This window comes from Plecotus auritus (genome assembly GCF_963455305.1).
Source record: "Plecotus auritus genome assembly, chromosome: 1".
Classification (NCBI taxonomy): Eukaryota; Metazoa; Chordata; class Mammalia; order Chiroptera; family Vespertilionidae; genus Plecotus; species Plecotus auritus.
Window position 1 is genome coordinate 223,548,509 of NC_137770.1, and position 22,985 is coordinate 223,571,493.

The window sequence follows — 22,985 nt, forward strand, 5'->3', positions numbered from 1 at the left end:
GAACCGTGACCTCCTGGTTCATAGGTCGATGCTCAACCACTAAGCCACGCTGGCCAGGCAGGACAGATATAGTATTTTAGTTTGCAAGAAAGTTCTTGAGGAAAACTTATAACAGGAAAACACAGTAGGTGATTGGGTCAACTCACTTCTGGGGTTTTCTGTCATATTGCTTATGACTGGGAGTAATGGAAATAGAATGTTAGTACTTTTGGCATTTCTAAAGTGGGAGAAAAAACTAGTTGAGGGCTATCATTTTGTAGATACAGAGTTATTTTGTTCTGCATTAAGGGAATCCCTCCTTTCCAGAAGTACAGATGTGGAACTTAATGCAAATGTAGTAAAAATTATAAAATTTAATAAGCTCTCAGATAAGATGAGAAGCTTTATATACACTAAATATGCTTTTAATTTTGCACTTACTGCCTTAAGAGATGTATTGGTTGTCTATACTTACCAGGTCCCAGTCTTGTGGTTTTCTTCTTCTTCTTCTTTTTTTTTTTTTTTTATTAAAGCCAGGGTATCAACAATGTTGTTGTGAATCTTCTTTTTTAAGGGCAATTTACATAATTTGTTTTGACTGCTAAGTAAAAAAGTTTGTTGTTGAATGTTAACTGGTTTGGTTATGCTACACTTAACCAAGTCTAGGGATTTCAAATAGACCAGCCATAAGTTTTAAGGTTTCCATAACATGATAATTCATTATGGTGTTATTTTTGAGAAAAGGAAAGGAGTTTCAGAGTATATTCTCAATGGCTATTTGCACCATTAGGGGTGATTCATGTGTCTGTTGTACTGATCAGAATCAAACATCTTTTCCACTTTTGGCACAGGTGGAGAAGGACTGATTTGTTAGGTAGGGAGAACAGGTATATGAGTGACTGAACCTAGTCTCCCAACTCTTGTTTACAGGGTTGAACTGAAATATGGAAGTATATCAAGCCTTGGGTGTGCTTGGAAAGATTTGTGAATGAATCCTTCCTCTTTCCCCCTGAGTTACTGCTTTTCCAGAATAAGCTGGAATTCTGGATTTTTGAGTTTTCCAATTAAAAAAATTTTTTTTCCATATTCCCATCACTCTTCCCTTTGGCAACCATCAAGTGGTTCTCTATATCTATGGGTATGGATGCATTTTTAATTAAGCTTAAAGGTAGACTGACTATAGTTGAAGTTAAGTAAAACAATGCTTTAATTAAAATCTTTTGGTTACAGGTTAAGAATGTTTATTGGAAGCCTTTGGAGGGTAGGTTGGGAGGGGGATGTAAGTTTTAGGAAAAATGGACTTGTAGAGGACAATGGGCATCTTCAAGAGACATCTAGTAAGTACACTTTTGCTTTTTTGTTGTTGTTGTTAATGCTCAGCTGAGGATATTTTTCCACTGATTTTTTTTTAAGAGAGAGTGGAAGGGAGGGAGAGACAGAGATAGAGAAACATCGATGTGAGAGAGACACATCTATTGGTTGCCTCCCACATGGTCCCAATCTGGGGCTGGGGTTGGAGCCTGCAACTGAGGTACGTGCCCTGGACTGGAATTGAACCCAACACCTTTCATTCCAAGAGGCTACCCTCTATCCACTGAGGCAGAATGGCTGGGGCCACTCTTGCTTTTTAAATGGTGGATTCTTTTTATACATTTAGTAATCAGAAACCTGTAAGAGTTTTACTTTGTAAACTTTATAGTTTCATTTTAATATAAATATAAAAATTAGAAAGTAAGGCTAAATCCTTTTTGATTTTTTACATTGTCTTAGGTACTTTCATGTTTGAGATGGCATTCACCTAGAAATAGCACATCTATATATATAAAAGCCTAAGCGACCATTACAACCCAATGACCAGAACGACTGGTCAACCAGTTGCTATGACGTGCACTGACCACCAGGGGGCAGACACTCAATGCAGGAGCTGCCCCCAGGTGGTCAGTGCACTCCCTCAGCCAACCTCCCGCAGTCCCTCCCTGCAGCTGGCCAACCACCTGCGGTTCCTCCCCCTGGCTGGTCCCTCCCCCTCCACCCCACCCCCGGCCGGTCCCTCCCTGCTGCTAAGGCTCTGGGCACTGGAGAATCTGGGTCTGGGAAGCCTGCAGGAGGAGAGTGACCCCGATGCTGATTGTGACAGAGTAGCAGCTCGGAGGGGGCAGAAGGGGCAAGGCAGCAGTCTAACTGCAAAGACATAAAGTAAGCACCACTGCCATCTTACCTCTGTCACCGTACCATGCGGACTCCTCCCCCCCCCCCCCCCGTCAGCCACTTCTAGCTTGGCCCCACACCTTTCCAGGCTCCCAACCGCTGATTGGCTAGCGCTCCTATGGTGGTGTGCCACCATGGCCCGAAGTCAGCTACCTATCATGCTTGGGGGGCGGAGCCCCGAGAAAACTTGAGGCTGAGGTAGGAGAGACAGCCTGTCTGTCTGTCAGCAACTCTGCCCCTGGGAGAGGGAGGTGGTCTGAGCGCGGGCAGCGAAGTAGAGCTGTATTTCCACCTCAGAGCGTAGCTGGTGTTTAGGCTGTTTGGGGCGCTCTGTCTGTGGTCTTTGCTTGCTGCATGAATTTGTGCACTGGGCCTCTAGTCTGGTACATAAAACCCTTAGCAGATGCTCCTGGTTGAGTAAGGGAGTACTTGAGAGGAAGACAAGACCCATTCATATGTGGCTTTACACACCAACTTGTGAAGTGACCTAGTCTTCATGATTACCTTTCAGAGTTTTCTTTTTTTTTTTTTTTTTTGGATTTATTAGCCCAAAGCAAAGGGTGTTTTCTCTTGTGAATTACTGAATCAAAGAAATAGGGCTGGTTGAAGTGATTCCTTGATATAATTGGAATTGATGATTTATTAAACAATATTTGGTTATATTCTATTTAAGATGAAGAAGATGACTTTATGTGTAAGAAGGCAGCTTCTAAATCAAAAGAGAATGGAAGATCTACAAATAGTTATCTTGGAGCATCAAACATGAAAAAGAATGAAGAAAACACTAAGACCAAGAATAAGCCTTTATCGCCAATAAAACTTACCCACACATCAGTGCTTGATTATTTTGGAACTGCAAGTGTCCAAAGATCAGATAAGAAGATGGTGGCAAGCAAAAGAAAAGAGGTGAGTATTATGCAAGCAAGAATGTTCAGGAATGTTCATTCACTGTTATTAATAAGAGGAGAAATTTGGATGTCATAGATCAACATATTTTATTGATGAAAATGATTTTCTATGATTATGGACAAAATTTATTGCCATCATTTTAGAGGATGAGGAAGTTAGACTATTTAATTTTTTATATTTGAAAGTGGGAAAAGATTAAATTGCACGAAAAAATTATAATTCTTAGAATTTAAATACTTAGAATGCAAACTCATTTTACTCTTCACCTCAAGTAGACAGAATTAGACAATAAGTTTGTTCCCAAATGAGGTTCTAAGTACATAACTTATGTGCCTATGTTACACTTTTGACATTTTCTACTTTGGTTGATGTTGGATTTACATTTTTCTGGAAATATAGGAAACAGAAATACAGACAAACTATAGTGAAAGTAGTCCCCTGAGTCAAAGCCTGCCAAATGGTGTGTGTTTGTTGATTACACCTCCATCAGACAGTGTAATCCTTCTCACTATTATGTCATACCATGGAGAAAACTACAAGTGTTTTTTTTTTTTTTTTGGGCCGGGGGGAGAGATTGGGGGTTACTTTTCTTGAACATTTCAATAGAATTAAGTGAGAACCATCTCTGCAGAATATATGCTCATTAGGAAAACGGATGTGGACACCGAGTAGTCATGAACATGACTTTCTGGCTGATGTGCATTGAGACTGACTACTTCATTACTGATACATTTAACTCTCCTGGTGTATTTAACCAGCTACAGTCAAGAAAAAACACCTTATTTTTAACAAGTTTTATGCTGATCTTGCTTGATTTTCTTTGAAATACAGCCTTCAAAAAATGCAAATGATTCCAGATTAAATGATGAAGCCATTGCCAAACAATTGCAACTTGATGAAGATGCAGAGGTATTGCCATTTTGTTTAGATATCATTAACAACTTGATGTTCTGACTTGTTAGTCTATCCAGACAAACAATCAAGATTATTCTAGGCTAATTTTGGATTGAGCCTCATTATAAGAGTTATGTGTAAAATAAGTTAAAATTTAGTATATAAACATCTAAATTTATATAAAATGATAAGAGCAGGGTATAATTATTTATTTAGAGATTTATTATTAAATATCTTTTTAAAAATATTTTTTTATTGATTTCAGAGAGGAAAGGAGAGGGAGAGATAGAAACATCAGTGATGAGAAAATAATTGATTGGCTGCCTCCTACAGGCCCCCTACTGGGGACTGAGCCCGACACCCAGGCATGTGCCCTTGACTGGAATCGAACCTGGGCCCTTCAGTCCGCAGGTTGATGCTCTATCCACTGAACCAAACCAGCTAGAGCTTAAATTTCTTTGAATAGAAGCCTCCTTTAGTATAGTTAAAAATAATTTAATTTGGTCATATCTCTTTTCTTTTCACTGTGGGTGATCTCATCCACTCCTGTGGCTCTAATTGTATGGATATGGTGATGATCCCTATATCTGTTTCTAATTTAGAGTCCTCTCTTGAGCTATAAACCATATATTCATTCAGTAAGCATTTGTTGAGCACTTATTGAGTGCATGGCACAGTTCCAGGTTTAAAATAATTATGTCATGCTTTGAAGAGAACTAAAGGGATAGTTTTGGGTTTCTTTTTTAGAATGAGCACGTTATTACATGAGCTAAGATGGGAGGGAAGAGGATTTATTTGCCTTTCCGGGCCTTGATTTTCCTCAGCTAGAACTCCAGTTCCTTGCCCTCTAGCACACAGTCATCTGCTCAGCTACATTGGCCTGGTACTGAAGGATGGACGCAAAAAGCTTGCCCTTCTAGGAGACTGCTGATTTTGGCATTCTTTTTCCTTTCATCATATTTCTTCTGATTTCTTTTTGATCATTTTTTGTTTAAAAACTTTTCCTTCTCAGGAGTCAGCTTGGCCCCCTTCTTGTTGTCCAGGGGCAGTGCAGAGTGGGGCTTGTACCAGTCAGTAGGGTGTGCTTGCTGTCAATGAGCACGATGGAGTGCTGTACTAGGGTCTTGGTGCGGACCAGTTGTTGTTGGATGCATTGTAGACAACATCAGTAATCCTTTGTTTGCATGGACAACACTTGGGGCCCCAGGAGAAGTTGCCATGTCCAGCCTCAAGGCTTGGTACTTATTGCTACCTCCCCGCATGTGGACTCTGTGTATGTGACGAGGGCCAGTCTTAGTGTTGGCGGCAGGGTGTCCCAGCTCATATACTTACTTCTTGTGGTAAAGTTTTCTTTTGCCTCAGATCGTGTGGTGCTTCTGCCAGTTGTCCCGAGAGATGCCCATAGCTTGGCGCCAGCTGGAAAGAGCATGAGTATTCTATTTTAAGTAGAGGGGTCAGGACAGCCCCTCTGAGGAAGCGATATTGGGGCACAAAATGAAGTGATAATGGTAAGCCATGGGGCTGGCTACCGAAGGTCGATTTCCGCTAAACAGAACAGCAAGTGCAAGCATCCTGAGGTAGGAGAGTTTGTTTGATGAGTTTGAGAAACGGCCAGCGGCAAATACTCTTAAGTCACGACAGGCCTTTAGTACCTACCCAAAGGACTTGGGATGGTAAGGACTTTGGATTTTAGTCTCTGTGAGACGAGAAGCCATTGGAATGTTGAATAGATGTGACATGAATTTACAGATCTTAAAAGAAAATTATTCTGGCTGCTGTGAAGCTAATAAACCATGGTGGGGCAGGAGCAAAAGCAGATCAGATGGACACTGTTATGTGGAGTAGGTAGGTGAGAGATGATGTTAGCTTGTACCAGGGTGGTAATGGAAGAGATAGTGAGAAGTGGTTATAATCTTTGCTTTGAAGGTATAAACTTCAAGTTGTTGCTGATAGATTGGATGTAAGGTATGAGGGAAAAAGAAGATTCAAAGATAGACTGTGTGTTTTTGGGCTTGAGCAACTGAATATTCATTTATTAAGATGAACACACTGGTACAGAGAAATCAAGAATTCGGTTTTGGACATGTTAAGTTTGAGGTACCTAATAGACTTCCAAATGCATATGCTGAGTGGGTGGTTGGATAGTGGAATCTGGAGCTCAGGGATGAGGTCTAAACTGAAGATGTGCCCTGACCGGTTTGGCTCAGTGGGTAGAGCGTTGGCCTGCGGACTGAAGGGTCCCAGGTTCGATTCCAGTCAAGGACATGTACCTTGGTTGCGGGCACATCCCTAGTAGGAGGTGTGCAAGAGGCAGCTGATCGATGTTCCTCTCCCATCGATGTTTCTAACTCTCTATCCTTCCCCTCTCCCTTCCTCTCTGTAAAAAATCAATAAAATATTAAAAAAAATAAAATAAAAAATAAACTGAAGATGTATATTTGGGAATCACTAGCATTTGAATGGTATTTAAACCTGTGTAACTGAATGAGAGCATGGGGAGAGAAGGTTAATAGAGAAGAAACCTCAGGATTGAGCACTGTTAACATTTAGATATCAGGTAGAGGAGGAGGATCCAGCAAAGATTTAAGAAAGAGTGGCTAGCCCATCTGGCTTGGCTTAGTGGCTGAGCTTCTACCTACTGAAGTCACAGTTCAATTCTCGGTTCAGGGCACATGCCTGGGTGTGGGCTTGGCCCCTGGTCTGGGGTGTGCAGGAGGCAGCTGATCAATGATTCCCTCTCATCATTGATGTCTCCCTCTCTCTCTCTCTTCCTCTCTCTTTGTCTTTATTTTTTTATTATTTTTTTAAAAATATATTTTATTGATTTTTTACAGAGAGGAAGGGAGAGGGATAGAGAGTTAGAAACATCAATGAGAGAGAAACATTAATCAGCTGCCTCCTGCACACTCCCTACTGGGTATGTGCCTGCAACCAAGGTACATGCCCTTGACCAGAATCGAACCTGGGACCCTTGAGTCTGCAGGCCGACTCTCCATCCACTGAGCCAAACCGGTTAGGGCCTCTCTCTTTGTCTTTAAAATCAATAAAAATATTAAAAACAAAACAAAAGAGTGACTAGTGAAATAGGGAAATGAGGAGAGTTTGGTATTTCAGGGAAGCCAAGTAAGCATCTCCATCAGAGGTTCCAGACCTTGGTACCTACTGTTTGAACCCTCTTCCTGTTTATTAGTTTAAGTGTCACTTTCTCATATTTCCTAAGCTATATTAGAAACCCCTCCTCTATACTCAGTCGTGCCCCATTGTAGCTACTATTGATAATTGTTATAATTGCTACCTAAATGTCTTCCTATATGTGGGCTGTAAACTCTACCTACCAGGGCTGTTTATGGCCTCATTCAACTATTGTGCCATCACTGCTTATGTGCTTGGTGTGTTGTTGTGAGAGAATAGTATTCTGATCTTCTGGAATATATCTGATTTATCCATATTTTATTAATTTGACAGTTCACAGGGCTTTTAAAATCTTTTCCCATCTTATTTGATTACACTGGACTACATAAACTACAAACCAGGTATCCATACAACTCAAGACAGCACAAATGGCCTAGGTAGAATTGTGGAGTTAATTTTTAGGGACCTGACTTCTTATCTGTCCCAAATACTGGAGGCTTACCCCATTCTTTTCAAACCAGGTGTGGTACTCTATCATTATTCCCTATTTTCTCATTCCTATCACACTTTTTCAGAATCTTGTTTGGGTAATTTATTAGTCTGATGAAGAGTTTTTAGGGTGTTAGTGGCTGATGATATCTTTCCTGATTATCCCTCTTAAGTTCATTTTTTCTCTGACTTTCACCTTTTTGTTCCTTTAGTTAAGTTGTGCGTCCAATAACTAAATCAGTAAGTCAGTATGTAGACAGTATGTTAAACACCATCTGCTGTGCTAAACATTGTATTAAAATATAGGGCTTTTCATCACATATCTCAAAATATTGTCACATTTACATGTTTAGTGCATATTTAATCTAGGAAATGAACCCTCTTCAAAACAAATACATTATGTGTTACTGATTAGCTTTGTTAGAGACAAAGTAAATAAAGGTATTAAAAAACAAAATAAAATACAGGGCTTTTGATCATATGATGCCATAATCACCAGTAATGAATTTTGGATGAAAGTATTTAAATTTCTTCTGTCATCTAAATAATCTAGAATCCTCTGTGCTAGAAGTGTACTACATAGTGTGAAATTTTGGAAAAATGGTATGGGTTCAACCATAAATTTTTGCAGGGCCACTGGAGGCTTAGAGTTTGAAGGACCTTTTTATGGTGAAGGTTTTCATATTCACTTTAGCAATTAGATGTGTAGTGCAGTTATGGTAAAGAAATATTAGACAACAGAATATATTGATATGCATCTCTCTGGCTTATAGCTCTGCATAGTTGGATTTAGTTCATTTATTAATAAGAAAAGGCTTAGTTACTGTGTCCTCATCAGACTTATGCCATTTTCCAAGCCTTTTTAGGATTGGGTGGATTTTGAGTTTTTTTCATATGTTTGAATAATATAGGGATGCCTTTGTTTGATGTTACATTAGGCCATTTTATCAGGGGGCATAAAACTATTTAGTTTCTAATGAGAAATGTATTCCACCGCTACACATTTCTGGAAGAGCTCCATTTTGCTGAAGTGAGAATGTCTGTGTACTAACATTAGCATGTTAGGAAAACTTCTGATATGATGATTTAAATTTTCAAAAGTCAGACAGATACATTTGGATTAGTAATTGATAGTTATATTTGTGTATGTCTTACTATGTTTTCAAAGAAATGTATAATTTTATTGATTTCTTTTTATATTTATATTTTTAATTTTATTTATTTTTTGTTAATCCTCACCTGAGGATATGACCAGGGCTGAGGATTGAGCCTGCAACCGAGGTACATGCCCTTGACCGGAATCGAACTCGGGACCCTTCAGTCCTTGGGTTGATGCTCTATTCACTGAGCCAAACCAGCTAGAGCTTGATTTCTTGATTCACGCTTTTTTGTGCCCTCCAGACTATTGTTTTTCTATTAGGATGAGATTATTTTCAGAGCTTTTTCTAGAGTTTAAATAAAAATAGATCTATAAGTATTGTATTAGGACCATAAAGAAAAAAATTGTATATTTCAAACTTTACAAGTGATAAATATAGCTTTAAAAATATGTTCAATTTATCTGTCATGCCTGCAAAACTAGATGCATTTGTTCTGAAATCCAATACGGCTTAGTGACACAAACATGTGATACTGTTAATATTAAATGGAAAAATGTCATAGTTACTTTCTGGAAAATGTTTTCTGGTTTCTTCTGTGTATCATGAATCAAACATTTAAAAACTTTCATTTACAAAAAGAAAAAACAACAACTCACTCTGCTGACACTTTTTTACAGCTGGAGAGACAACTGCATGAAGATGAAGAGTTTGCCAGAACATTAGCCATGTTGGATGAAGAACCTAAGAACAAAAAGGTGGCGTTTTTACTGGGCTGTTTGCACACTGAGTGTACAACATAGATCAGTGCTCCCTTTCATACCTGTGTAGTCTAACCTCTGAACATACTGCCAAGACTAACCTCTAGAAAGAAGCTGAATTGTGTTTTAATTTATAAAAATGTTTTTGGGGAAGCTTATTGAGGAACTTACTCTTCCCGGAGGAAATTTGATAGAGCCAAAGCCAACCAGAACCTTGCTTCACAAAACAATGGATTGCAATTTTTGCTATTGTGACTGTATGTCACAAAGGGGTTTTATATACTTGTTCAGAGAATAATGCTTATAAAGATTCCTGTGGAACCTAACGTTTAATAATTGTAATATTTATTACCATTTTGGGAAGCACAATTTTGCCATTTTAAATTTAAGATCTGTATTAGGACAGTCTCAAAAGATGAGTATTTGGGGGAATTTTTAAAAGCATCAAGATTCTTTCTATTTAAGTACTTGATCATAAAAAAATTAGACTTAATTTATTTTGAATCCCATTCTGTTAATATTGTCATTATCAATATCTTACTACTTAAAAAGATTTTTTGGCAGTCAGATGTATGACCTCGTGGGTCGTGAGGACTTTGTCATTTGAAAAGCTTTACTTAGTACATCTAAAGACATTCAAATTATAATTATTAAAAAAAAACCCACAAAAACTGGGTCACACACCCTAATTTGTGATCTCTTTGTAAAAGGAAGTTCTGAGGAAGCAGTGGAAAGAGAATGGATATTTTTTTCTCTTTTGAGCTTTAGATTGTTTTTCATGTAGTCTTTTGGGTTTATATTTTAGTTTTTAATCGCATAATGCTAACAATTTGAGAATTGAGACGAAAGAAGCAGAAATAAGGCTTTCATTTCCAGGCCTACAAATTTGGAAGAATTGGGATAATTTTTTATAGAATATGTTTTTTATACCCTTTTCATCTGTTTTCTCATCTGTAAAATTAAAAGAAGTAAAGCATGCTTCATTTGCCCCAGAAATTTTGTGGATGAATGAATGAAAGTTTATTGTATTGTCCTGCTACTTTGGAAGATGGCCCTTAATCTTAAAATTAAAACTTAAATTAAAAACTGGTCAATTTTAACAACATATTTTGTGGTAATAGTTTTCTTATCATTTTTCACATTTGACACTTTAAAAATTTTCTTAGGCTTTAAAGGACCCAGAAGAGAGAGAAACGTTTTCATCTGTCCACGCCAATTTAAATAAAGCAGAAAAACATAAATGTCCTTATAAAGGTAATACTAGCAGAAAAAAACATAAGCTGGAATATTTATCTTTATAGAAGAAAATTTATGGTAACCTTGTTTAATCATTTTATTCAATAATTGTTAAGTAGACATTATTTCATAGGAATATTGGAGCGTGTTCTACTTAGATACTTGGGAAGCTGTTTTGCTATGAGTCAGTCAGAGTGCCTTTCTGCTCTATGATCGTTTTGAGAAAGTTCACAGCTCTTGGCTGCATGTTAATCTCCAAGTGTAGTGCAACCTGTGGACTTCAGTATGTGAAGACAAAGAACTAGATGTTTCCAACTCAGAGCTGACTGGTCGTTAGGTCATCTGAAGCTCTCCTGCTGACTGCCCAAAGGTTTTACTTTTTAGTGGTTCTGATATGTAACCATCTGCTAGTATACATGGTCTTAATCCTATAAGTAAATCTGTTCATATAGTAACTTAGTCTTGAAATCTCTCAGGATTTGTGGCTTTCAAGACCATATTACAGAATTTTTATGTGCCATATTTTAGTAAGTTTTCTCAAGGTAAATTTCAGACCACTGAAGATTATTTGTGGAATAAAATCCATGTTCTTAGATGTCGTTTATCATATTTCAGTTAATGAGTAATTTGTATTTAAAAACAGATTCCTTAATTTGAACTGGTTATACAAAGAAGTAATTTTTAATAAGTGTGCTGTATGAAGAACTAAAACCATAGTGTAAACATTATGAAATCACCTATGACATTGTGCACTACTAAGATTACTCAGTAGAAAAATGAAAAAATAATTTTGTTATTGGGTATCATTTCCCAAAAAACAACAATCACAGTCTTTTCTGTTTTCCTAGTAAAAACAGAACAATTTTTGGATGAAAGAAAGAACTGCAGTCCTAAGAAGCAAATTAAATGTGAAAGTTCAAAAGGATCTCAGCAACATTCCAAGTCTTCAGTTCACAAAAGAGGAGAAACTTCTCCTAAAGCTAGTTCCAAGCTGACGCTTTTGAAAAAAAAGGAAGAGAGTTCTTCTAAAGAAACAGAGCCTACATCCTTGAAAAGAAAAGAATATGCCGTTGAATTGAAAGGAGAGGCAAAAAGTCCTAAGAAAATCAAAAGTTCTCCTGCTAAAAAAGAGGTAGAATTTTCAAAAGTGTATCATGCTGGGGCTATGTGTTGATCTGGATTTGATTATTTTCAAGTTTTCTAACTTTATAAGTCATTATGGCACTTTTAAGATACCAGCTTATTTAGATGCTGTTGCAGGTCATAGGTTACTAATATAGCTAAATTAGCCGATATTTACTGAATGTTATTTTGTATCAGATATGGTACTAAAACATATGTAATCTTCACAACAACCTTGTTAGATATTTATTTTTAATATTCAACTTTTTAAAAAATTGATTTTTAGAAGAAAGGGTTGAGGGGGGGGGAGAGAGAGAGAGAGAGAGAGAGAGAGAGAGAGAGAGAGAGAGAGAGAGAGATACATCGATTGGTTGCCTCCTGTACATGCCCTTACCTAGGATTGAACCTGTGACCTTCTGGTGCATGTGACAATGCTTAAGCCACTGAGCCACACTGGCCAGGGCTTTATTATTCAACATCTAAAGACGAGTAAACAGGATGACAGCATTTAAGTAATTTTTATAAGATTATCCAGCTGGTGGGTTACAGAGCCAGTTTGAACTTGGGACTTCTGAGTCCAAAAAAATGCATTATAACATGGTGGCTCTGACATGGAGACTGGAGCCAGTTTCAGATCATAGCACTGCTACTGAGCAGATGTGTGATCTTGGACTGGCCACTTACCCTTTGTCTGCTTGGATTCCTCATTTGTAAAATAGGGATAATAATGAATTAATACGTAAAACGATTTAGAACAATGCCTGGCACACAGTAAGTGCTATATAAGCTTTTGCTATTATTAAAATAATGATTTGTATTTGTCCTGAATGTACTGCTTTTTTGCTCTTGTATAACAATGTTGAGATACTGAAATCATTTTCAAAGGAAAGAAAACAGTGAAATAATGCAAAATGGTTTTTAAAAGTTTTCTGTGTTTTCATCTCCAATTTGGAACGCCCTTTGATTCATAATGAGAAGTCACATTCCTTCAAGCCTTCTAGGGACTTAGAATTAAAAGTAGAATATTGCCTATTTTAACTGCTCGTTATCATTTTTTAGTGCGGAACAGTGAAACGGTGATGATTTCAAGATGCTTTTTTTTGTTTGTGGTCAGTGCTCATAAATACGCTTAAGGGTACAATGAACTTTTTGGTCTCAGATTTTTCTTCACTAAATGCTTATCTGGTGGGTGAATGTTTTTCTTCAGGCACTCTAAACATGTTCAATTTACAGAGGCTTGTTTGATTTATTAAAGCAGAAGAAATCTTCAAGTGATATTTTCCTCTTTACTGTATTTTTCAAAGTTGGAATAGAAGTGACTTAGAGAACTTAAGCAGTTTTGAGAACATCTATTTAATAAATTCAGTCTAGCCTGGCCAGTGTGGCTCAGTGGTTGAGTGTTGACCTATGTACCAGGAGTTCGCCGGTTCATTTCCCAATCAGGGCACATGCCCAGTAGTTGGCTTGATCCCTGGTTGTGGGTGGGAGGGTGTGTGTGCAGGAGGCAGCGGATTGATGTTGATGTTTCTCTCTCATCGATGTTTCTATCTCTCTCTGGGCAGGTGTATTTTAATAAGCTTCTCATAGGTATGCACACCAACATTTGAGAACCACTGTTAAAATGTAGAGTTAGGGTCTAGGGCCAATCTATAATGGTTTACTTATTTTATAACCAAAGCAGCTTACTTATTTTATTGATTAAATCGCTTATTTGTATTGAAGTAATATTTTTGTCTGCTCTCAGAGGTATTTGAGGTAGCTTACAAATTAAAAATAATATAAAACGGAGTAGAAAAAACAATAGTGACCATTTTTAGTGTTTTTAAAATCAGAATTATCTAGGATGTTTTTCCTACAAATACACATGCTGACACCATACTCTATATCTCTGAATTAGAAACTTAGTGTGAGTCTAGAGAGATATAGTTTGAAAAATTTCCCCATGATTTTCTGAGATAGACATACTCAGTGTAAGGTCTCCTGAAATAGAATAGAAGAGATTAAACCTAGAAGGAAGAGTGGTGGCATATAGAATGTGTTTGCTTTTTGGAGTAAAGTTTGCCCCTTGTTTGAGCCAGCTGTTTCTATGAAGCCATTAATTCTCAAAACTGTAGTGTTTATATCCTCAGGGGTATAGAGCCATTTAGGCTGTTTTAGGGGAGTGCAAAGCCATAGGATATACATAGTATGTCTTCTTGTGTAACCAGTTTACATGGATATATTGTGAAATAGAATTGTAAAATTCACATGCATCTTTGAAATGAAATACACTCCTTTGATTTTTTTTTTTTTTTTTTTGGCTTGGGGCAGACTTATGCACCTAACCTGCCCTGAGATGTGTGCCTTTAGAGAGAGTGGAAAGGTTTGACAGAGGCTCGTGCAGAGATGCTTACAATCCAGGCATGTGTAAATTGGGGAGTACCTGTGTAGCTAAAAGTGTGAATTTTAGGACCAATGCTTATTTATTAATATTTTTAATGTTACATAAATTTTGCATGACTTTGTTCTATTTCCTTTCTCTATCCTTAAAGTCTATAAGTCCTGAAGATTCTGAAAAGAGACGCACTAATTATCAAGCTTATCGCAGTTACTTAAATCGAGAAGGTCCCAAAGCTCTGGGCTCCAAAGAAATACCAAAGGTGAGAATGCTATGAAGGCATGGCGTCCTGTCAGGGCCTCTGGTCGGTGGGTCGGTGTATGTGTTCACTATGTTTTTACAGCAGCAGAGAATTGATAATTTAAATTAACAGAAAAGCCACAGTCACCATAGTTACTAATTAGAGGTATTTATTCCCATTATGAGTCACTGCTTGATACTTAGAAAAATTTCAGTGAGCTACAAGTAACCCCAGGGGCTGGGCTTTGAGGCATTCAGCAGTTACAAGACTGCCTTCATGGTACTCATGGTCTAACTCAGGAAAGAGACTGTAAGTAAATTATTATTTACCTACTAGAGGCCTGGTGCACAAAATTTGTGCACAGGTAGGGTCCCTAAGCCTGGCCGGTGATCAGGGCCGATCAGGGCCTTCCTTCCCTGACTGCCAGCTGAGGCCTTCCTTCGTTCTTCGCTGCCCCGTGGTTGTCAGTGCACATCATAGCGAGTGGTTGAACTCCTGGTCGGTTGAACTCCCCAGGGGACAGTTTGCATATTAGCCTTTTATTATATAGGATAGTTGTGATATATGTGCCAGTCTTGCCTCTTGTATAAAGTGTATGAAAGCCTCTGCTTGAGAGGACTTTAGGCAAAGTGGTGTCCTTAGGGGATGGGATAGTCAGGTTTCAGGGAAGATAAGCCCATGGGGGCAAAGTTGGAGAAGAGTTGAAGACATTGGTGGTTTGCTGGTCCTGCAGTGAGAGCTCTAGAGTGGAAGAGTTTGGTAGGGAGGCTAGAAGTGCTGGGGTTGGACAGGTAAAAAGATACCCAGAGCCACAATGAGTGATAGATAGTTCAGGAGATATAGAAGATTGGGGTGTGGGAGAGGGGCTTGCATGTCAAATTTTATAAGGTTATTTTGAAAGGTGTTTAAGTACTTGCAGTGTTCACAGATAATTTTAATCGTAGAATCATAGGGCTTGAAGGGACCTTCAGATGTTGTTAGTTAAACCTTTTCTCTCCCAGTCGATTCAGATCTATTCTTTTCCCCCTGAAAAAGATTCTTTTCCTCGATGGTGAAGGATTGAACTTGTATTGTGCTAGTCTTTGAATTTTGTTTAGCTTCTTTTCAAACCTGTTTTAAGACTGTTTAATTCTCTATTCAAAGAGAATGGTTTACATAATTTTCATTTTGCATGGTTATATCTTTTTATTGAACCATTGTAAAAATAAAAAAATGTCTATAACTATACACAGTTCCAGTTGAGATTAAATGTCTCCTCCATCCAGCTTGCTTTGGCCAGTGTCTTTTATATTATCAAGTTATCTTTCCAGCCAAGAGGTATCTTGCCGTTAAGTTATATATAGGTTGTTAGATTTACTGTCATAGGGTAAACAGCCAGAGGGAAGTGCAGGAGCTCACACTTGTTCAGCTTTCAGAATGGAAGCTTTTCTTCTTAACAACAGCAGGAGTTTCTAGTTGTTCACTTAAAGTTATACTAGTCCACTCGTAGCTTAAATATTAAACATAATAATGAAAATAGTATGACTGTCTAATTTTAATAAGCTCTGCTAACTGTATTGAATGTATTTTTTCATTGCTGGTTTTATAAGTTTGTTAAGTGTTAGCCTACATAAGAATGTCTCAGGATTTAATTTCAGTTTCTGCTTATTTGCTGTAAATTTCCGGGAAATTTTTCCATGCTGAGATTGTTTATGATGTCAAATGAGAAAAATCAACTTCCTGCAGTTTTGATGCCAAATATTTCTTTGGAAAGCTACCATGTAATTTCCTCTCTGCTTGAACATTTTGGTTTTTAGGGAGCTGAAAATTGCTTGGAAGGCCTTATATTTGTAATCACAGGAGTGCTGGAGTCCATTGAAAGAGATGAAGCCAAGTCTCTAATTGAACGTTATGGAGGAAAAGTAACTGGGAACGTCAGCAAGAAAACAAACTACCTTGTCATGGGTCGTGATAGCGGGCAGTCCAAGAGTGACAAGGTGGGTGCTGCTGTGTTCTCAACACAGTGAGACAGTCTGCTGGCTTTGGCAGGCTCGTGATATGACCATTTGTAGTAATGCCCTTTACACAGAGTTAAGGAGAAAAAACGGAGAAGTAATTTCTTCCCTGCTATTTCTTCTCCATGGAAGTGTTGGCTTTGATCCCAGGATTTTTGTTTTCCAATTGAAGCCACAGTTCCTGTTTATTTGACTTTTTTAGTGTAGTATTCCAATTTAAATCTTATTTGAAGATAGAAGCAAATGCAGTTTTCTTTCTTTTTTTTTTTTTTTTTTTTTTTAGTCCTAAGTATTCTTATATATGCCACTTAAATTTTTTTATTGGAACTCTGGAAGTGTGATTGTCTTTAGCTCCCAAGTCACAGAATACTCTACCTACCTTTGTTCAAACAAATTGCTTATTTCCTTATGTAACAAGAAGTCCAGAGGTAGGCAGCTGCTGGGATGGTTCAGCAGCTCAGTAATGTAGCCAGGCAATTTCCATTTTCCACCTCTTTCGTCCTTATTTTGTTAACCTTAAACATTATGCATGTTGCCCTGTGTTGCAAGATGGCTACAGCTCTAGGCATTCAAGTCCACATTCAAGGCAGAAAGCAGGGAGTGGTGGCAAGATGTCATTCCAGCTGTGACTGGCCTTACAAGAGTTTTCCCAGAAACGCCTCTTGTAAAAGCCCACTTAAATCTCAGAGCTGTCACATGGTCATTCAGTGCTTAAAAACAAGGTTGGAGGGTGAGCACTTTCCTGGTGGCCTTAGACTGATCATAGTTTATCACTTGGGGATGGATACACTGGGGTGCTGTTAGTAGGGGAGACAGTGGGGGAAAGTGTCTACCAGACAAGCCAATCCTGGGAGAGGGGTGGAGAGCTGGACTTAGGGCCTAGAGACTTTGCCTTTCTAGGGTAGAGCAGTGGTGCTGTGACACATCAGGCACCAACTTAGTCTTAGGGATATATCTGTCATTTTCTTCCTTTCTAATGGTACGTTTTTATGAATATGGTTAAAAAACATAACTCCAGTATTATCTAATTTACAAATGTGGTTTTTCACCAATTAAGAGGCCCAAATCTCTCTCTTTCTCTTTTTTCTTTTTAGCAGAAAGTAATGGTTGGAATACAGGTTTTTAATGGTTTGCCTTTTTAATCACTAGGCAGCAGCTTTGGGGACAAAAATTATTGATGAGGATGGCCTATTGGATCTGATTCGAACTATGCCAGGCAAGAAGTCTAAATATGAAATAGCAGTTGAAGCTGAGGTTTGTATAAAACGAACTTGATTTAAGTTGATTTGTAGCAACGTTCCTGTTTCATAGACATTTCTTGGGCGGCTACAGGCTTGTTGGCTGAAAAGAGTAACTTCCCCTTCTACTGCAAATGGTCCTACCTTAATTCCTTTTGAGCAGGTGGACTCTGCTTCAGGATATCTCCTTAACTTTTTTGTTGTTAATTCTCACCCAAAGACATTTTTCCATTGTTTTTTATAGAGAGAGTGGAAAGGAGGGGGAGAGACAGAGGGAAACAGCAACGTGAGAGAGACGCATTGATTGGTTGCTTTCCGCATATGTCCAGGGATCGAGCAACCAATGTATGTCCCCTTGACCAGAATCGAACCTGAGACCCTGCAGTCCTTAGACTGACACTATCCACTGAGCCAAACTGGCTAGAGCTTCCTTATCTTTTTTAAAGGAATATGAGGAGAGAGTGAGGACAGTGTATTGCACTTAACCATATCTACTTATTAAACTTTCCATATTTTCCATATTCTTGCAATGACTTTGTGCAGAGGTTATTGCTTAAAAGTTCTTTAAAGATATGATATAGTTATCAATATGATAAGTTAAATTTTAATTAAAACTATTAGAACTTTTTCAGTTATGATAGAAACCCAGCCCATATTAGCTTTAGCAAAAAGGGAGAAGTGTTGACCTACATAACTAAACTGTGGGCAGGTGGGTCTGGTGTAGGATTACTGGTGGAGACTGTGGTGCTCTCAGGACCCTTTCAGTTCCTGTCTCTCTGCTTCTCCTGGTGTGAGCCTCGTTTATTCCCATGCATACAGGCCTTTTCCAAGTGCGGGACACAGGGGTGCCAGTAGGCCAAGTTTAATGCCCCCGGCTCTGTTACTAAAGTGCAAGGTGGTCTGCCATTTATTCCAGTTAGAAAAATCTTGGGGAATGATTTGTATTGGCCCTTCACCCAGTGTTCCCTAACATCAACAACTTACGTAACCATAGCAGTTATCAAAACCAGGAAATTAACATTGATACCATGCCACTAACTAAACCACACATGTTATTCAAACTTCACATTTCCTCCTGCTGTCTTTTTTTCTCTTCCAGGAATTCCACACTGAGTTTAGTTGTTGTGTCTTAGTCTCCTCCAGTCTATGACAGTTCTTTCGTCATTCCTGGAGGAGCCATTCTACAAAAAAATTGCATTTATTTGATGTTTTCTTATGATTAGTTTGAGGTTATGCATTTTTGGCAAGAAGTGATATTGTGTCCTTCACAGTGCATGATACCACATCATGTGCTATCTCTTATAATTGGTGATAATAATCTTTTTTGTTATTTTTTTTTTGGTGATAATAATCTTGGTTACTTGGTTAAGTCAATGTCTGCTGGGTTTCTCCACTAGTAAAGTGATTGTTTCCCCTTTGTAACTGATAAATGTAGTGGGGAGATACTTTAAGACTATGCTAATATCTTGTAATATCTTGTTTCTCCTCAAACATTCACCCACTAATTTTAGTATCCACTCACTGGTAAAGAGACACTAATTTTTTTCTTTTTTATTATTCACACCACAAAATTTATTATTTGGACATTATTCACACACCACACAATTCACCCTTTTTTTTTTTTTAATATATTTTATTGATTTTTTTACAGAGAGGAAGGAAGAGGGACATAGAGCTAGAAACATTGATGAGAGAGAAACATCGATCAGCTGCCTCCTGCACACCTCCCACTGGGGATGTGCCCGCAACCAAGGCACATGCCCTTGACCGGAATCGAACCCGGGACCCTTCAGTCCGCAGGCCGATGCTCTATCCACTGAGCCAAACCGGTTTTGGCCAATTCACCCTTTTAAAGTATATAAATGAGTGAATCTTAGTATATTCACAAGGTTGTGCAAAACCATCACTACAGTCTAATTCCAGAACATTTTCATCACTCCCTGAAGAACTCTGTACCCATTCGCAGTGGATCCTCATATCCACCCCCTGGCCACCACCACTCTCCTTTCTGTGTCTGTGGATTTGCCTATTCTGGACATTTCATTGAAAGGAATCATGCAATATGTAGCCCTTGGTGTCTCGTGTCTTTCACTTAGCACAATATTTTCAAGGTTCACCTACGCTGAAGCATGTACCATTACTTCACTCCTGTTCACTGGTGATTAATATTCCATTGTGTGGCTACACGACATTTTGTTTATCAATTCATCAGTTGGTGGATATTTGGGTTATTTCCATTTTTTGGTATAATATAAAATAATATCTATATAATACAGTAATGCTGCTGTGAACATTTTGTGTATAGGTTTTTGTGGAGGTATTAACTGTTTAAAAATTTATTTTTCAATTACAGTTGACATTCTAATATATTAGTTTCAGGTGTATGGTATAATGGTTAGACATTTATATAACTTAGTGATCTCCCAATAAGTCTTGCACCCACATGACACCAGATACAGTTATTTGGAGGCATTACCTTTTTAAATTTTTATTATTTATTTATTAATTCTCACCTGAAGACATGCTTTCATTGTTTTCCAGAGAGAGAGAGGAAGCTGCGGGGGGGGTGGGGGTGGGGTGGGGAGAGAAACATCAACGGGACAGAGAAACATCAATTGGTTGCCTCCTGTACGTGCCCCAACACGGGATTGAACCCTCAACCTAGGTATATGCCCTGACCGGGAATCGAACCTGAAACCTTTGGTGAACAGGACAATGCTCCAATCAACTGAGCCACCCGGCCAGGGCTTTTTCTTTTTTTATTGAATTTATTGAGGTGACATTGGTTAATGAAATAATGTAGGTTCACGTATATTCTATAAGACATCATCTGTATATTGTATTGTGTGTTTACCACCCCAAGTCAAGTCTCCTTCCATCACCATTTATCTCCCCTATACCTCTTTACTTCCACCTCTCCCTCCCCCTCAGGTAATCACTGTGCTGTTGTCTGTGTCTGTGAGGTTTTTCTTTAATTAATCCATTCACCTTTTTCACTTAGCCTTGCAACCTTCCTCCCCTCTGACAGTTGTCATTCTGTTCTCTAGCTACAAGTCTGTTTCTGTTTTGTTTGTTGGTGTATTTTGTTCATTAGATTCCACATATGAGTGAAATCATATGGTGTTTGATTTCTCTGATTGTCGTATTTCACTTTGCATAATGCTTGGAGGCATTAACTTTTAACTAGTTAGAAAACTGAAACAAAAATATCTTAATCCTTTACCCTGTTTTTTTCCCCCAAACATACTGGATTATTAAAAAAAGGTTCTCACTTTTAAAAATTGCATTTGGTTTTATTTTTTAAAATGTATAAAAGCTGTTTGTATAGTACAGTTAAATTGGTGGTAAAAATTTGCTTATATATTAATTCAAAATTGTCTACAATGTTACACTCATGATACATAAGTTTTATTTTATTATACACACACGTACATATTGGAATAAAATGAAGAATATAAAATACTGAAAAAAAATAAAAATTGCATTTGGGTACTTTTCAGGGTGTTATTAATTTTTATAAAGTTTTGAAGGTAATGATTTCCAAAAACAGCAGGGTCCACTGGGAAGACAAACCCAGCTTGGGTAGTTTATTTGGATATATCAGATTGTCCTCTGGAGTTCATGGAGCAGGATAGAAATTCTTTATCTCACCAGGTTTCTTTTTCCCTCACTTTTCCAATTTTTAAGATGAATAAAGAAAAGTCCAAATTACAAAGAACACCCCCAAAAAACCACCAAGGAAAAAGAAAAATTAGTCCAAATAAGAAGGAATCAGAATCCAGAAAGAGCCAACGGACTCCCAAAAAGGACAGCTCTATGACGTCAGTAAAAAAGGAAACAAGTGTGTTTCAGAGAGGCCGGGACTTCAAGGAGCAGGTGGCCGAGGAGACAAATGGTGACAGCTGGGCTAGGAATTTGGCTGATGACAGCAATGAAAATAAGGTGGCAAATTTGCTCTGGGTGGATAAATACAAGCCAACCTCACTCAAGACCATAATTGGACAGCAAGGTGACCAGAGCTGTGCCAACAAACTCCTACGCTGGCTCCAAAACTGGCACAAGAGTCCATCCGAAGATAGGAAACACGGTGATTTACAGCTTCATTCATTTTTGTGTGTCTGTCACCATGTCATTGCTCAGCTGCACACATGTGAGGGAGTATAATAGTCGGTTCATTCATCTCTCAGCAAGCCTTTATTGAGAGCCTGCTCTGAACCCAGGTGCTGCACTAGTCTCCAGAGGTGCTGTTGTGAACAAAGCACAGCCCTCAAGGAGCTCAGTCAGTGGGGGAGACGGACATATGAGCCAGCAATTAAAATGTAATGTGCTAAGTATTGGCATAGGGGTTAGTATAGGGTGTTAAGGGCATGGAGGTGTGTAGTCCGGGATGGGGATGTGTGCTCTCATCCCTGGAGGAAGGGGTATCTAAGGTAAGACTTGGAAACCAAGTAGGAGTTATTTAGGTGAAGGTGGGTGTTGGGTGGGAAAGGGTACATGTACCAGATCTGAAGGTTATGTGAACAAGACTGCTAAGAGTGCCAAGGAGATTGGGGGAAAGGTGCAAATAGAGGCACGGTTATAGATTAGGCAGCCTAAAAACCTTGCTTTTGGTAGGCCTGATAGTCCTAGCTTCTCTAGGTTCTGTGCTTGTTCACCACGTATTTGTCATGGAATATGAACACCACAATATACATTTAATGCCTAAAATGTTATTGGAGTTGAGAGGTTTCAGATCACAAACGTGGGTAGTGTTTTCTTGAGCTTCAACCGCAGCCCTGGAGGATATTGTGTAAGAAATAAGAAGGCAAAGTTTAGTGAGCATCCCAGCAAAGTCATCGTCAAAGTGGTGACTGAGTTATTAATGTGGGTGGTCACTAGACATTGGCCGAGGATGCCAATTTATTTTATTTGTATCAGATAATATAATTGTAACGATACAAGGTTAAATTTAAGTTGGCTCTCTTTCCAAAACCACATACAATCTACCCTAAAGGGGGAGATAAGTGCTTTGTGTGCCTAGAGAAGATTAAGGCTTTTCCCAAGCCTGCAGGAGATTCAAGTCTCTCTTAGTCATTGTGTAAGTATGTATGAGCACCCTGTATGTGTCAGGCACCCATGTCAGAAGGGGAGGAAGAATTCTGTAGAGCTGTGCAAGATAATTGAAGGCACAGCATCTTCAGTTCATTTTTTCTTTCTGTGATTACGTAAACCGATGGTGCTTGTTAACATTTATTGAGGCATGCCAGGCTCTGCTTGGGCACATGCATCCCCTCAGCATCCCGACCAGGCACGTTACTGCTGTTACCCT

At 38.5% G+C, this 22,985-nt stretch overlaps 1 protein-coding gene and 1 pseudogene across 5 annotated transcripts in view; one reads left to right on the forward strand and one right to left on the reverse strand.

Annotated features, from left to right (window-relative positions):
• RFC1 (replication factor C subunit 1) overlaps window positions 1-22,985 on the forward strand; it is a 70,142-nt gene that overhangs the window by 29,825 nt on the left and 17,332 nt on the right. For all 4 annotated transcript variants that reach the window (XM_080681458.1, XM_080681459.1, XM_080681456.1 and 1 more), the window contains exons 5-13: window positions 2,861-3,093; window positions 3,928-4,005; window positions 9,389-9,466; window positions 10,636-10,723; window positions 11,554-11,837; window positions 14,359-14,466; window positions 16,242-16,421; window positions 17,589-17,693; window positions 21,365-21,764. In XM_080681458.1, the coding sequence (XP_080537584.1) occupies window positions 2,861-3,093; window positions 3,928-4,005; window positions 9,389-9,466; window positions 10,636-10,723; window positions 11,554-11,837; window positions 14,359-14,466; window positions 16,242-16,421; window positions 17,589-17,693; window positions 21,365-21,764 (1,554 nt within the window). The remainder of the gene's footprint in view (window positions 1-2,860; window positions 3,094-3,927; window positions 4,006-9,388; window positions 9,467-10,635; window positions 10,724-11,553; window positions 11,838-14,358; window positions 14,467-16,241; window positions 16,422-17,588; window positions 17,694-21,364; window positions 21,765-22,985) is intronic.
• Window positions 4,782-5,393, reverse strand: LOC308239090 (small ribosomal subunit protein eS8-like; annotated as a pseudogene). Its single transcript has one exon. The product of its transcript is annotated as a small ribosomal subunit protein eS8-like (transcript).